General features: G+C 35.7%; 5 protein-coding genes across 7 annotated transcripts; 3 read left to right on the top strand and 2 right to left on the bottom strand.

The window, feature by feature from the left end:
* The first annotated feature begins 341 nt into the window (after positions 1 to 341).
* LOC139103267 (uncharacterized) lies at positions 342 to 7,370 on the top strand. 2 transcript variants are annotated; one of them, XM_070657765.1, is made up of 5 exons: positions 342 to 657; positions 768 to 811; positions 6,750 to 6,813; positions 6,920 to 7,038; positions 7,121 to 7,370. In XM_070657765.1, the coding sequence occupies exons 3-5, from the start codon at positions 6,810 to 6,812 to the stop codon at positions 7,340 to 7,342; spliced, it is 345 nt and encodes a 114-aa protein (XP_070513866.1). In that variant the 5' UTR covers positions 342 to 657; positions 768 to 811; positions 6,750 to 6,809; the 3' UTR covers positions 7,343 to 7,370. The 2 variants fall into 2 exon arrangements, with proteins under 2 accessions (XP_070513866.1, XP_070513865.1); XM_070657764.1 differs by lacking the exons at positions 342 to 657; positions 768 to 811 and adding an exon at positions 6,280 to 6,675.
* Positions 1,112 to 5,543, bottom strand: LOC139103257 (adipocyte plasma membrane-associated protein Hemomucin). The gene is made up of 4 exons (XM_070657752.1): positions 5,283 to 5,543; positions 4,849 to 5,054; positions 3,778 to 4,063; positions 1,112 to 3,680 (listed from the first exon to the last, which is right to left on the bottom strand). Exons 1-4 carry the CDS (start codon positions 5,390 to 5,392, stop codon positions 2,543 to 2,545), a joined length of 1,740 nt encoding a protein of 579 aa, XP_070513853.1. The 5' UTR covers positions 5,393 to 5,543; the 3' UTR covers positions 1,112 to 2,542.
* Positions 7,371 to 7,708: 338 nt separating the features above from the next.
* Ttc30 (tetratricopeptide repeat domain 30) lies at positions 7,709 to 12,360 on the top strand. The gene is made up of 9 exons (XM_070657734.1): positions 7,709 to 7,793; positions 7,994 to 8,059; positions 8,151 to 8,489; positions 8,546 to 8,681; positions 8,764 to 8,928; positions 8,999 to 9,267; positions 10,621 to 11,028; positions 11,131 to 11,515; positions 11,745 to 12,360. Exons 1-9 carry the CDS (start codon positions 7,728 to 7,730, stop codon positions 11,885 to 11,887), a joined length of 1,977 nt encoding a protein of 658 aa, XP_070513835.1. The 5' UTR covers positions 7,709 to 7,727; the 3' UTR covers positions 11,888 to 12,360.
* LOC139103261 (zinc finger CCHC domain-containing protein 17) lies at positions 9,273 to 10,375 on the bottom strand. Its single transcript, XM_070657758.1, has 2 exons — positions 10,159 to 10,375; positions 9,273 to 10,074 (listed from the first exon to the last, which is right to left on the bottom strand). Exons 1-2 carry the CDS (start codon positions 10,273 to 10,275, stop codon positions 9,421 to 9,423), a joined length of 771 nt encoding a protein of 256 aa, XP_070513859.1. The 5' UTR covers positions 10,276 to 10,375; the 3' UTR covers positions 9,273 to 9,420.
* On the top strand, positions 12,199 to 14,803 carry LOC139103264 (AN1-type zinc finger protein 2A). 2 transcript variants are annotated; one of them, XM_070657762.1, is made up of 2 exons: positions 12,199 to 12,303; positions 12,951 to 14,803. In XM_070657762.1, exon 2 carries the CDS (start codon positions 12,979 to 12,981, stop codon positions 13,609 to 13,611), a length of 633 nt encoding a protein of 210 aa, XP_070513863.1. In that variant the 5' UTR covers positions 12,199 to 12,303; positions 12,951 to 12,978; the 3' UTR covers positions 13,612 to 14,803. The 2 variants fall into 2 exon arrangements, with proteins under 2 accessions (XP_070513863.1, XP_070513862.1); XM_070657761.1 differs by having other exon boundaries at positions 12,295 to 12,558.
* The last annotated feature ends 108 nt before the right edge of the window (positions 14,804 to 14,911 follow it).

Raw genomic sequence — 14,911 nt, 5'->3', positions numbered from 1 at the left:
TTTTATAATTCCGTGTTGTATGCTCCTTGTGAAATGCACTGTGATATTATGAATAATTTCTTTTCTAAGAGTAAATGACGGGCGCGAATAAATCGATAAATAATACTCAATCTTCGATTACAATAAAAAAAAAAGAATAATTTAATCATGCGCTTATATAAACAATAAAGAAAAATTTGAAATAAACAATAGCCATATCTAATCCTATCTATAAAAAAATGATGTAAAGTGGTGTGAATGGTGGTGAATTAGTTGAATTAGCACTCACGATTTATCATCTTGTATGTACATGTGTCTAGTGAAACGTCGTGATTGGTCGATGCGTAGTTTCTCTAGCGCGTAGAACAATCACAGCGCTTCATGGATTGCCTAATAGCGAGCTCCCAACGAATTACGTGACTCGTGTTTTTACTGCGTACGAGAGAACATGCGGTCACGCGGAGAGTTCGAAACGAAGATGTCGAGGCATCTGTGCGTGATCTTAGACTTTGCTTTACGTCGTAGTCCGTTTCCTGCGTCGAATTCGAGGATTCGACGGTCGGGAGTGTCGTGGACTATCTCGCGAGTGTCTTGTGCGCGGAAGGATGACTCATCACGTCCCATCTGAGAGGAGGAGCAGGCCCGGGGGGCATCATGCATCGGCGGAGCAACTTTTAGGTGAATATCAATTTTTTAAATTAAATTAAAAAAAAAACTTTTACTTTTTTTTGTTAAACTTATGAACTAACTAGCATGTCTACATTAATATTTTCCTTTTTATGTTACAGCCACCGGCAGAATTCTTCAACTCCGCTGACGCTCATGCAGATTGGTGAGTCGAATGATTTTTTTTCGTAGTTTGTAATTGAGTCTCTTGAACCGATAACACGTCGTTGACAATAGATTACACAATTATAATGTAATCATCATATAGAAATTATTATAATTAATTAATGTCCCCAATTATAATGACGCGCACGAATTGGAACCTTTTGAAAAATAGCGCACGCGAAGTGTGCACATGGTTCGTTCTAGTGTTTTAAAAAGTTTAATTATATTCTAATACCTACATAATGTAAAAATAATTTAAAGATTAATATTCGAATGAAATATTAAACATTTGTACAAGTGATAACTATCGAAAAAGTCAATTTTATTTATGTAGTTGCCAAACTGTACAGTTCTTATATAATTATCTTACGTCTCTCACCAGATACCATATAACAAAGTCGATTATTATTTGTAATCGACTAACTTAACAAAAACATTTATATCAATTATTTAACTATATATATTATATTTACTTTGTTTATCCTTAATATTGCGCGCGCGAAACTTGTATGCATTATATTTTAATATCCACAATTACCGTAGATATTATCTGTATTAATGAGAAATGTAATATAGAAAAATAGACTTATAAAAAATTATTTCTTGCAAAGGTACAAAATAGCCAACTTATCTTAATAAAGAGTATCACTTAGTTCCTTGAAAAAAATTATTTGAACTTCCAGCTTTTAAATTGATATTTAACACATATATACTTAGCATATTTAAAGTCGAAAGCAAAGCTACAAAGCTAAAACGACAATGTTTACAGTAATTAAAATTACATATATTAAAAAAAAAAAAATTAACAAATTCTCAAGTCATTTAGATTGTGATACAAGTACAATATAAAATATAAAAAGTATATACTATATCAATGAAAAACGTATAATAAAATTTGCAGAAACGACTTTTTAACTTTATATATACATTACAATCATCAACATATTACTTTCTTTAAATTTTCATTCTTATTCTTAATCATGTAGTAAAGCTGATAGATTCCTGTAATGTGTATTTCCCAATTTCATTCTACTCTCTAGAACATACAGTTGTCCATCACCGTAAGTACAACTGAGAATGTAATTTTGTACTTTAAAAAATTAATAATATAAAAAAAATTCAAAGATATGTTTTTTTTTTTTATATAAATTAGTTATAAAAATAATCAAGTTGAAGTTTAAAGATTAAAACATTAATTTTTTCATTAAAATGTTTCTAAAACTTCTACAATTGTGACTATCATCGTTAAAAAAAAAATCTTTAGTTTTCTTAGAGTTTAAGTAAAAATTTATTTTTCACGAAATAATTTACGGTTTACGAAATATAACTTTTATATCACAATACGTAACTTTTATGATATAGTTTTTACTTTATATAGAAGCTATAATTTTTTAAATTGTATTATATTCCGTTGAGTGTACTAAATAGATATTAAAAAATTATATAATGAAAAATACTTTTTACTCACAAAAGTACTAAAACGTTCTATAAAATCAACATTTTTTTAAATGTAAGTTTTTTTGCAATTGAATCACTTAATAGATCACATGAAACTTGTATATAACATGAAAATGATGAATATAATACGAATGATATTAATGGATATCAAGCAAATCTATAGGAAGTTAATCTATATATCCTCAACCTGTTTTTCTCTAATGGAATGAAAAATGGAGTGTACCGTTCAACAAGTGTTGGTGGTATCACAAATATATTACAGTTTACTTTGTTATTAAAGATCGTCTTTCGGACGGTTTTTTTCAACTCGTTTAGCTTTCTCGGGTTGTGATTTTTGTCCCGTTTGCTTTGCACCCTGCTCCACTTTTACATTCTTCTTGGATTGCACTTTATCAGCATTATCTTTGTTATTCTCTTCAGATTTTGGAGAATTTGTTTTCGTGTTAGATTTTGCATTATCCTTTTTAGCTTCTGTATTCGTAGACGACGGTTTTGCGTTTCTATTACCTGAAGGAGGTTCGTCTGCTTTAGAAGCTGGCGATGGCTTCGGCGCAGCGGTTGGCTTGGGTGTCGTAGGAGCAGCAGTTGGCTTGGGTGTCGTAGGAGCAGCAGTTGGCTTAGGTGTCGTAGTAGTTGTCGGCTTAGGTGTTGTTGTAGGAGTGATAGTTGGTTTTGTTGCAGAATCCGTATTTCGTTTCACTCTTTCGGTTTTTACATCTGAAGCAGCGGCATTTGGCGGTTGCTTCTCGTTCTTTATTCGCGATTGTTTCGCACTATCGGCTAAGTCGGGAAAAGCCTGTTTCAATGGAACTCTCGATAAATAGTTTAACCATGGACTACCAAACCATAAATACCCATCGTGTATATAAGCTGAACTTATATGGTGAAATGAATTATCAGTTGAAGTAATGATTTCAATCAAATTACCCGATGCATCCACTCTTAACACAAGACTCTTTACCAAATTTGGTAAAATAAACTCAATGCTTTGGAATGATCCTATCGCATGTAAAAGTCTCTCTGCATAACTATTAGGATAAATATTATGCAACAATTTAAACGGCAGTTCCATTATTACAAACAAACGTAGTATCATTTTTCTCAAATACGGATGTGGCGTTAAAGACTGAAGAAGTTGAGGATGATCGGGATGATTATCCATGACCAAAGAAATGAGAAAACCACCTTGACCATCGCTGTGAATGTTGTCTGGTAAACCCGGTAATCCATCAATGAAAATTTCCTGCTGCCCTGCTTTTGGGCCTTTCAAATTGTATTTCACAATACGATTTCTTAGCGTTTCTGCCGCAATTACGAAACTCTCGTCGTCGCTTAACTTGACTCCGTTCGCAAATGCAAGGTCCCGCATCAGTACCTCGTTTTTCTTTTTAGCTGCATTATAGCGGATAAGCCTACAATTAATACAATTATTATAAGTATACATTAATTTTATATGCATGAAAACAAAAAAAAACAATTGTTAGTCATAATTATTATTTATGTTTTTACCTTCCTGAAGGATTTGCTAAAAGCGACATTACTATATCTGCAAGATTGAAATCTGAGCTGCTGTGAGTCCAATAAAGATCTCCATTTTTCGCTATATCTATACTGTTAGGTGTCAATGGAAGCTTTCCATCAATTGGCTTAGAAATGTTTACTACATTTTTATATTCTCCTGTTGCAACATCTACTTTAAAAATTCCGTAGTAGACGTCGTTCACATATAAATTGCCTTTTGGACAAAACTTCATTCCCAATGGTCTTCCACATTTTTGCTCTTGCCAAATACCATCTGCAAATTCAATAAGAAAATATACCAAATTATTCCATCATATTTATGTTATTAGTTACATTGTTACATCATATAATGCTAATGAACAGTTTTAACTGTCTAGACACGCCATAAAAATTATCAACATATTTATATAATTTTTAATCGTCTATTCATATACATAGATATGATATTAAAATTGCATTTGTCATTATTTATTCAGAGGTGATTTACAATTCATCTGAAAATTACATATTCATAAAGAAGCTAAAAAACACTGGTATTTCAAATCTGAATTTAGTATCATTCTATTTCTTTTTTTTTCTTCTTTTTTTAAATTATATTTAGAAAAAAATATAAACATTTATTTAAATATAGAAAAATTTATATATATATATAACATTAATAAATATACGAATATTATACATCGTGTTTTTACACAAAAAATAAACAAGTTTTAAAACTTATCTCCGAGATTAAATATTTATCTCACACCGTTGATAAATTAGTTAAATAATTTATCTCTCAACTCAAAAATTATTTCCCAACTTAAAAAAATATTGATTAATGGATATTTATAAAACCGGTCCCAATACAGTGTTTTATCTGTGTATCAAAGTATTTCTTTCAGTAGTAAACTAAATAAAAAAAATGTTAGTTTTTTTATCGTTCTAATTTTTTTTCTAATTATGCTAAACTTGTTTTTTAATTTATCATATATGTACGTCAATGTATCGCGTTCTTAATGTATTTTGAATAATCTTACCCGACTAAAAAAAAAAAAAGAATTAATTTTTATAACACACCGCATCTTTCACCGAACTTGGCAATCGGTACCGTGCGATCTTCATCAATCCTCAAGACATAGCCACCGTGGACGCCGGTGTAGAGTTGTCCGTTATAAGAGTCAAAGCACTCCGGAGAATTAATCTCGCCATTAAATAGTTTCTCGACGTTATTCAAGCGATACTTCGGGCCTACTTTAGGATCGACATCGCGCTGCGGTGTCACGCTGCAAAATTGTAGAGGGGATTAAGGTCATTGTAGAATACTAATCATATTTTCTTACAGTCATGGTTAACAAAGTAATGGACATTTCAAGGATAAAAACCAGTAAAAGTACGTCAAATATTACATAAAAAAAAAAATTTTTTTTAATTAAAAAAAAAATTGCAGGATACACAGCTTCCTAACGTATCAGGATCTCGAGACTCCAGAGTCTGAAATCAATCGCAGTTACCTGAACTCGCGAAATTCGGTGTCCGGCGGTAGTCCGGGCATGAATGTGATCACCGCCAGGAACAGGCCGATGTAGATGATGGCAGTGCCCGTCGCCTTCAGGTAGCTCATCTTGCCGGCGCGGTCGACCGCGAGTGTCGGGCGTACTCTTTTCACCCGTGCCACTCGGTGCCACTAGTGTCGGTCTCGCGGTGGTCCCGTCAGCCGAGGTTGCGCAGCCACGTCTCCGCGCTATCTGCAGGTCAGCAGAATCTCGCCGGAACTGTCGTTGTCGTCAACCAACGTCGGCGAGGACTTTGTTGAGCGAGTAGTGGGGACGATGGGTCGTAGCTTTGTAGTACGTGCGGCGTAATTTAGAGACGATTTAACTGTTATTCTGGTATAGACGGATAACGGCACTCGTGCCGCAATCTAATGGCGATACGGCGAGCCTTATCTCCTGCGGGTCGCGTCGCCGCGGGCGAAGTTAGACGGTAATCGCCACGTCGGCGGAAGGTTTCTCGTCGGTGTCGAGATCGCTGCGGCTCATCTCACCTTATCTCGCTCGAACGCACTCGGACGATTGGCACTGATTGGCACGGCGAATCGAATGAATTCAATGTTGTTCCAGTCACGATGACAAACGCTTACCGATGTCCACCAATCATGCACCTTTTTTTAACCGCACTCCTCCCCCCCTGCCCCCTAAATTAAACGATTTCCCGCAGGCGATGAGAATTACGTGGTTGATTAATTTTTGACAATTCAGACAGTTTCTTAACACGCGAGAAGGTTAGAGGTCAGGGTAACCATCTTTGCCCGCGATGTTTCGCTCGCGATTTTTTCGTTTCAAGAATTCGATTATTTTTACGGAATTACTTTTATAATTTCTTTATGCATAATGTTTATGCACTTACTGCAAGTTTGTCTGGATAGGCCTTTAGCGAAGAAAAAAATAGAAAACAAGATAATGCTGAAGTGTGCGAATACCGAAAATCTTCGCGAAAACCCCGAACGTACCCAGTCGACTCGTTCTATAGTATGTGCTTTTAGTTAACGCGAGCTGGCTGTGGTACGCCTGCCAAAGAAAAAAATATCCCTTTGTTGGCGGGACAGGCGGGACAGCATCTGACAGCATCAACTGTAATTTCCAAAATGAAGGAATCAGGGATGAGCTAGGCTTCCTCGCGTCTCGACGCAGTTTCGCTCGTTTTGATAAACGATCATGATTTAATTCTCGGGACTTCGTCTCGTCCGCAAATTGCAGTCTCGCACATGGGCACGTATAAATTAGTTGAACTACGAATTCGCAACGAATTCCACTGAAGTCTGTCGTGATGAACGGAGTGGAGCATCGTTGATTTTATTTTTCTCTGCGGTGCTACAGAGTAATTTTTCTGGCAAGATATTTTATTGTACGTACGTTTGAGGACTTAATTTGTCCGTGGAGTACTTTAACATTCTAAATTTTATTTCTCTGCTTTCAAAGGTATGACGATCCTAGAAATGCGACGTCAATCGTGAGAGTCCGATTTAATACATCTAAAAAATGGGTAAGTGTTTTGTTTAGTTTTAATATAACATTTCTTGATAAAGGAGAAATCTCTCAGAAAACTAAAATTACTTTGTATAATTGATTTATGTTTATTCCGAGTTCAGATGATCTTGAGCAACAGTGCGAAGATGCTGTGTTTAATGTGTGCGACGCTCGGGAGAGATATCCGCTGCATTGTGCAGAGGAATTGGCAAAGTGTATTGAACTTACTAATGAAATACAGGTAAGTGTATTTTACAAAACTGCTAGTTATCACTTTGTTTTCTGTTTACATGTCTTACTCTTATTAATAATGATTGTTGCAGATGACAAGAGTTGTTACAAAACCAGTGAAAATTCTGAACATGTCTGTTACAAATGAGCATTTAGAAACACTCCAGAAGAATTTTTCAGACGTTACTGAGTTGTTAAAGACACAGGAACAAAAACTGCAAGTCATGACCAATAAAGTTAATAATTTGACGGCTGTTTTGGAACAAATTAAAAACGACAAATTGTGCGAAGCAAACAAATTGTTGTGGCAATAAATGCCCTTCTCTTTCAATATAATATGTACGTCTTATTTTATAAATTGTATATTTTTAGCAATTGTATGTAGATATGTGTAAATGGAGATAGATTTTTTTAATCACAATTTGCAATGTATAACATATTTTTACTTGCAATGATTTATTATGTACGAGATTTATATTAAAAAAAAATATTAACATTAGTATAACGATGTGAACATAAATTAAAGATATTTTAAGCTTGTATATTCACCGGCACTGTTTCCTTGGCAACGAATGTAGCCTCCTGCCAAAACAATAATGCTTGCTTAATCACATGATTCATATGTTGTGCACGAATATTACAGTAAAGCAAAGAACATTAACTAGTTGTTGAAATTTTTGTGCTTTATTCATTTTTATTATGTCTACGTTTATAGAAAATGTGCACATAAAAGACGGAGAATATTCAAAAATAATATATCTTATGGTATATTTAATTATATGTACGATTATATATGCATATATCACATTTAAAATCGTCAATTCAACATAGTTCCGAATTAAATCGTAAAGTTGTTTTAAAAAGAGGACTAATTTCGAAATAATGTGTTCAAAATTTTTTTTTTCTTAATTTTTAACATGTAACATGTAAATGGGACGTTGTGTAACTAAATAACACTGTTTCAGATAAAAGAACAACGATATACCGAAAGTATTAAAGTTTTACTGAATCTTTTAGATTCTTATCCCAATGTATGTATATGTTAGTCAATATTGCATATTCTAGCTCGCATAAACGTTGTCAGCGTTAAATAAAAATAATTTTTTGCTTATTTTTTTTCAGTCCAGACCTTGTTTATCCCTTCTGGCTCATTGTTACTTTTACACACAAGATTTTATAGCCGCAGCGCAGTGCTATGAGAAGCTTGTTCAACTATGTCCTGACGAGAATCTGTATAAACTTTATTATGCTCAATCCTTGCATCAAGCTTGCATGTATCCGGAGGCATGGGCAGTGTGCTCAAGTATTATCAATCAAAGTAACTTAGAATTTAAAGTGAAGAAACTGCAAGCAGCTATAAAGTATGGCCAGGAAGATATGGTAGCTGCAAAAAATCTCGTCGATCAATGTCCCGCTGATGACGTTGATACAGAAATCAACCTGGGATGTCTCTTGTACAAGGTAAAAATATCTGGCAGGCAGCGCTTAACAAAAAATATACACGATTGCGTTTCTAGGAGGAACAGTACGAACAAGCCCTCAAGAAGTTCGCGAATGCCTTACAAATCGCGGGATTTAAACCTCATTTGTCGTATAACGTTGCCCTCTGCTATTTCAAGCTCAAAGAGTATGCGGCATCGCTGAAACACATCGGTATGATTCTATTGCGAATTTTATTAATATTAATTATACATTTGCTTGCTCATTCTCGATCGAGTTTTTAATTAATTTTTAGCTAGTATTATTGAGCATGGTATAAGGGAGCATCCAGAGCTGAGCGTAGGAATGGCCACTGAAGGTATCGAAGTTCGAAGTGTCGGAAATACATTAACTCTGCACGAAACAGCTCTGACCGAGGCATTCAACCTAAAGGCCGCCATCGAGTATCAGTTACAAAATTGTACTTTTATGTCACTTACAATTCTGAAAACTTTTATCGATATATATTATATAGGCTTTTAATATTGTAGACGATGCGGCGAAAGAAGCGTTAACGGATATGCCACCGCGCTCGGAAGAGGAGCTCGACGCTGTTACCTTGCATAATCAGGCGTTAATAAATATGGACACAAAACCGAGCGAAGGGTTCGAGAAACTGCAGTTTTTGCTACAGCAAAACCCATTTCCGCCTGAAACCTTTGCCAACTTGCTGCTTCTCTATTGTAAATATCAATACTACGATCTCGCCGCCGATGTTCTAGCCGAAAATGTACATCTGACTTATAAATACCTAACGCCAGTAAGTTCAATTTTTATAACCATTTATTTGCTAAACATCAATTTGAGCATTTAAAATAAGCTATATTATGTGCATATTATATACAAATCACAACATGCAACGTAGGATATAATATTGAAAATTATATTTATAAAAAAGTTTGATTCGCGTCAATTAATCTGAACGCTTAGTTTTAGAATGTTTACACTTTTTAGTACGAGTTTCGTAATCTTCCGAATGTTTTCTCTTGTGAGCCTTTATATCGTCGGAACTATTTAAAGAGTCACTCGAACTACTGCTGTGTTTCCTCCTACGCTTCTTAAGTTCCTTAGAAAATTTCTTTTTCTTTTTCTTTCTCCTCTCATTGTCTTCCATGTCGCTGTTATCGGTGGATTGTTTGCCTTTCTTTGACTTTCTTTTTTTTTTCTTTGATTTGTGCTTTTTTTCCACCGTCTTCACAGTGTTTTCACTGTTCGATTCTGGAATACTCTCTTCCTCAATCTCAGGAATCAGTTCGTACTTTTTGCCGTCAGGTGACATGAAGCAGTCTTTCGACAAATGTCCCCTGGTACCACATTTAGTACACGTGGTATTCAATACCGCTTCTAGCTGTATAGTTTTGCGTTGAGCAGTCCCGGGAATCTTTCTCCGTTGCAAGTCTCTTTGCAGCTCGACGCCGTTAGGGTCAAGATCCGTGCCGTTTCCCTGTTTCACATGCTTCATGGACAACCCTATCTTGCCATCCTCCCCCAAAGAGATTACCTTACACCAAACTCGTTCACCTTTTTGCAAGACGTCTGCAACATTGTCGACATGAGCGGTGCTTACCTGACAAAGAATTGCATAGAAATCAGTAGATTACGATCACTCTAAGGAATGTATACTCTCATAAAGAGTCTGTTAAATACGCACCTGCGACCGGTGTATTAAGCCCTGCTGCGAGGTGCCTGGTATCCTAACAAACGCTCCATAATTTTGCACGGACGCGATTTCGCCTAAGAATATCTGATTGAGCTCACACTTCGTCATCTTGCTTCAATTTTCCATTGAAATATTATTCGCGTGCAGCTGGCGACGTTTCGGCAAGTGTAAAATCGATAGAAAGAAAAAATTTCGTTTTTTAGGTTACGTTTCTATCAACAAACGCAGAGCCGTACTATATCAATATGTGTTATATATATGTATATATAATATGTCCGTGTGCACACTTTAGGTATTAAAAAATATAGTATTTTGACTTATGATTTATTATATTATTAACATCCAATAAGTAAATATATTTTTATCAATATTTTTAGAATAATTTTATTAATTAAAAAAATTTTTTTTAATTATATTTGATTAAAATTATTTAAATGTGCATTATTTTTTCAGTACTTATATGACTTCCTGGACGCATTAATAACACAGCAAACTTCACCGGAGGAAGCGTATCGTAAATTCGACGATCTCGCTAATAAGCATACGGAAGCGCTTCGCAAGGCGACCAAGCAGGTCCAGGAAGCGAGATTGAATCACGATGACAATGCCGTAAAGAAGGCCGTAAATGATTACGAGGAAGCTCTCGACCGATACGTTCCCGTATTAATGGCACAGGCGAAAATCTATTGGGACCTAGAGAATTACATCCAGGTGGAGAAGATCTTCAAAAAAAGCGTCGAGTTCTGTAACGAGCACGACGTGTGGAAGTTGAACGTTGCGCACACGCTTTTCATGCAGGAAAACAAGTTTAAAGACGCAACGCGTTTTTACGAGCCGATCGTCAAAAAGAAATACGACAATGTTAGAAGCAAAATAATTAATTAATTTTTAATAATTAATTTTTAATAATTAATTTTTTTTTTTTTTTAACTTTTGTCACAATCTAACATTGTTTGCTTGCAGATTTTGGACGTGAGCGCGATAGTTCTTGCAAATCTCTGCGTCAGCTACATCATGACCTCGCAGAACGCGGAGGCCGAGGAACTGATGAAGAAAATCGAGAAAGAAGAGGAGGCGGTGTCGTTTGAAGACCAGGACAAGAAGTTTTTTCACTTGTGCATCGTGAACCTGGTGATTGGGACGCTGTACTGCTCCAAGGGCAACTACGAGTTCGGCATATCGCGGGTAATGAAGAGCTTGGAGCCGTACAACAAGAAACTTGGCACCGACACCTGGTTCTACGCGAAGAGATGTTTCCTATCGCTCCTGGAGCAATTGGCGAAGCAATTAGTAGTTCTGAAGGACTCCACATTGCAAGAATGCATTCAGTTTTTAGAACACTGCGAAGGTACCTTCACTTCGTTTTTACTCACGAAGCGATACTTGCAGTGGCTCGTTAACATAAATAGAATTATTGATTTCTTATTGCTCGACATATTGGGAAACCGTATTAAAAATATATATGACCGAATCGTTAATAAGTTTAGCTCGAGTTTTACTATACGTAATAAGATTTGATATTTGAAGATTTTAAACAACTGACTTATACTTATGCTTTTTCTTTTCTGAAATTCTAGTTTACGGCAAGGACATAATGACGGTGATCGACCAGCCGTTCGACATACAGGACATGTTGAACGTTTCACCGCAAGGCAAACGGACGGTCGTTTACGAAGCGCGATACCTTAAGGCATTATTTTTAAAGTTGCAAATGTCTTAGGCGCGTGAAGAAGGATATATTGTACATTTTACGTCTAGTGTTAGCACTGTACATGAAATTATTATCTTCGTGATAATATTAATTTTATTAAGTATTATTTAATTTACAATTTAATATAATAATGAGGTAATACATAATTATAAGAAATGCACTGGTGACGTACTCCATTTTCTTCGCATTTAATGTAATGTTCTTCGATTCTAGCGGGTGATTTTAATTCACTTGTACGTCCGCGCGGAACGCGGCCGTCGCGGTGTCGCGACGTTGTGCTCGCGTTCGACGTCATCCACGTCCGCGGCCTCGATGACGAAGCATCCTCGCGGCTCGCACTTTCCTTCCGCAAGAGTGTAGGTCCGAAAATCGTCGATCATCGTTGGTCATCGGTTTCTATCGTCGCGCAAGAATATATAAAGAAGGTACACGTGCCTGACCCCTATCAGTGCATGCGGCTGTGTAGAGCGAGCTCGGTTACGGTCTGTCAGGGTTACTGTCAAGCGTCAGCGAAAATTCCAGTACAATCGCGAAATACCGAAGCGATTAATTGCGCGAACGTGTGTTTCAAGGAGCCGCACGTCAAGTAAGCGACGGTGACGAAGGGGAAAAAAGATATCTCGCGCGTTGCATCCCGCAATCTCGAGGTCCTCGTTGCCTCTCGTTTCGGCTGAGTCAAGGTACGTTGCCGTGAAATTCGTCGTCGCAGTTGCGCGATAAATTCCTGCACCTTTCGCCCTGATCCTCCACGTCAACGTCTGGCCTCGCGTGCGGCGCATGTATTATATTATAGATGCATTTGAACTTGAAGTCGATATATCTTTCGAGAATAAGCTCTGTCAGTAATGCAATTGTACCGCGTGCAATTGTTTAAAAAAAAAAAAAAAATTGTACAGGAAAATTTATTGTAGTCTTTTAAATCGTTCTTATTTATTCGGGATTTATTAATTAATTTTTTTATTTAATTTTCTATGGCGATTTAAAGCCAACGCAGTTGATCGGCAAATTGTATCTTTTAATCTTTTAAATAAGACATTTGTATCTTATTGCTTAATTATTTTTTTTTTTGCAGATATTTAAAAAGACGTGCATCAAGTGAAATGGAATTTCCAAATTTGGGAGAACACTGCTCCGAGAGTACGTGCAACCGTTTAGATTTTTTACCTCTCAAGTGCGATGCTTGCCAGTCAATCTTTTGCACAGATCATATAACTTATACAAGCCACAGTTGCCCCAGTGCGTACAAGAAGGATGTACAGGTGCCCGTGTGCCCGTTGTGCGACACACCTATACCAATAAAACGTGGTGATCTGCCAGATGTGGCGGTGGGGTTGCATATAGACAACGACTGCAGGGAAAGCCGCAGAAAAGTGTTCTCCAACAAGTGTTCTTCGAAAGGATGCAAGGTGAAGGAGATGGTACCGGTTAAATGCAGTGAGTGTGGTGCCAATTTTTGCCTGAAGCACAGACACCCAACCGATCATGCATGCATCGGAGCGGAAGAGGCACTGAGACTGCGCAGGTTAGAGGCGTTGAACAAGAAAAGTCAACCGACAATATCGCAGAATAGCAGCAACAGCAATTCGCACCCGTTCCGAAGCCTTCAAGGGACGATGACCGAGGACGAAGCATTAGCTAAAGCTCTTCAAGCTTCCTTAGACGACGAGGAGAGAAGCAGACGTATGCTGCAACCAGTGCCTTCCGGAAACCGAGATAGATGTAGACTTTCGTAACTATCTACACGTTATTTTATATCGTTATAAAAATAAAGCTTCCTCTTTGTTTCATGAAAATCTACGAACGTAAAACTATCTATCGTGATTTTTAAAACTATCGCCAGACTATGCAAAATTTGTGTTTCAAGTTCGTCAATTGTGAATAAATTCATTGAGTTTGCATTTATTGTTTACTGTTTAATTTATGGAATGGGTTTCATTTTAGTGAAATTAAAGAGTGCAAGTTTTAACGAATTGATCGATTGATTAATGTGTACAGTTCATAAACGATAAATCGCGAATCAATGAATTTTGAATCGCAAATTGATTTTACCGTCGCGCATACTTCGTGACATGTACAATTTTACTTAAGTATTACATTCGTTATTCTATCCATTTTAATCTGTTACATATTGTTATAGATATAACCAGCTGTTATACCTATAACTTGCTGTTATATGCATAAAAATTAAACTGTAATTATAAAATTGCTCACGTAATTAAGCACACTATCACATAATCTTAAAGGATTCCTAAGCAAAATTGTATATTAAAGCATTTGTCTTAAAAAGACATTATTCATCATAATATAAAATTTTATGTTAAGTTGCAAGTACAAATTGTTCATAAGCCGATATTTCCTTTTATACACTAGAAATACGTATTGTTTCATATATTTCGTTTAGATTATAAACTCTGACTTACAATCAAGAAATATATTCTGCCGAAAATAAAACAATTCTGATAATATATTACATGAAAAAGCTTCAGTATAGAGTGCCTTAATAGATGAAGCATAATCTACATATGCATTTAAATTTCTTCAATAATAAAAAAAAAAATGTAATTCTAATTTACGCTTATTAATGTTTTTAATCGACTAGCAGAAACAGCTTTCAAACAGTGACTACGAATATACATATATATAAACTGTCATATAATACAAAAATATCTGTCGATTTAATACAGTTTTTAATAGATAATTAAATCGCCTGTTATTAATTTATGATGCCGCGTAGAGAAAATATAATTATTATTATGTAATTTTTACGGATTTTAACAAATAAGATATAAAATAAGTATCGATTTTTAGTGCAATATCAAAAACTGTGATGGCAAAAGTCGTGTATATTATACGATATTAGGCGTGTTCATATTACAACTGAAGCAAAGTTTCAAAAAAAAAAAAAAAAAATAAATAAATAAGAAATCACGTTTAAACATATCACAATCGCGTCACAGGCTTCTTATTAAAAATTCAGAATATCACCAAAGTGAATAATAATATAGACTTTATACTCGAGATGCTTGATATATT

This window comes from Cardiocondyla obscurior, linkage group LG06, assembly GCF_019399895.1.
Source record: "Cardiocondyla obscurior isolate alpha-2009 linkage group LG06, Cobs3.1, whole genome shotgun sequence".
Lineage (NCBI taxonomy): Eukaryota > Metazoa > Arthropoda > Insecta > Hymenoptera > Formicidae > Cardiocondyla > Cardiocondyla obscurior.
This window is presented reverse-complemented; position numbering and strand designations above follow the sequence as displayed.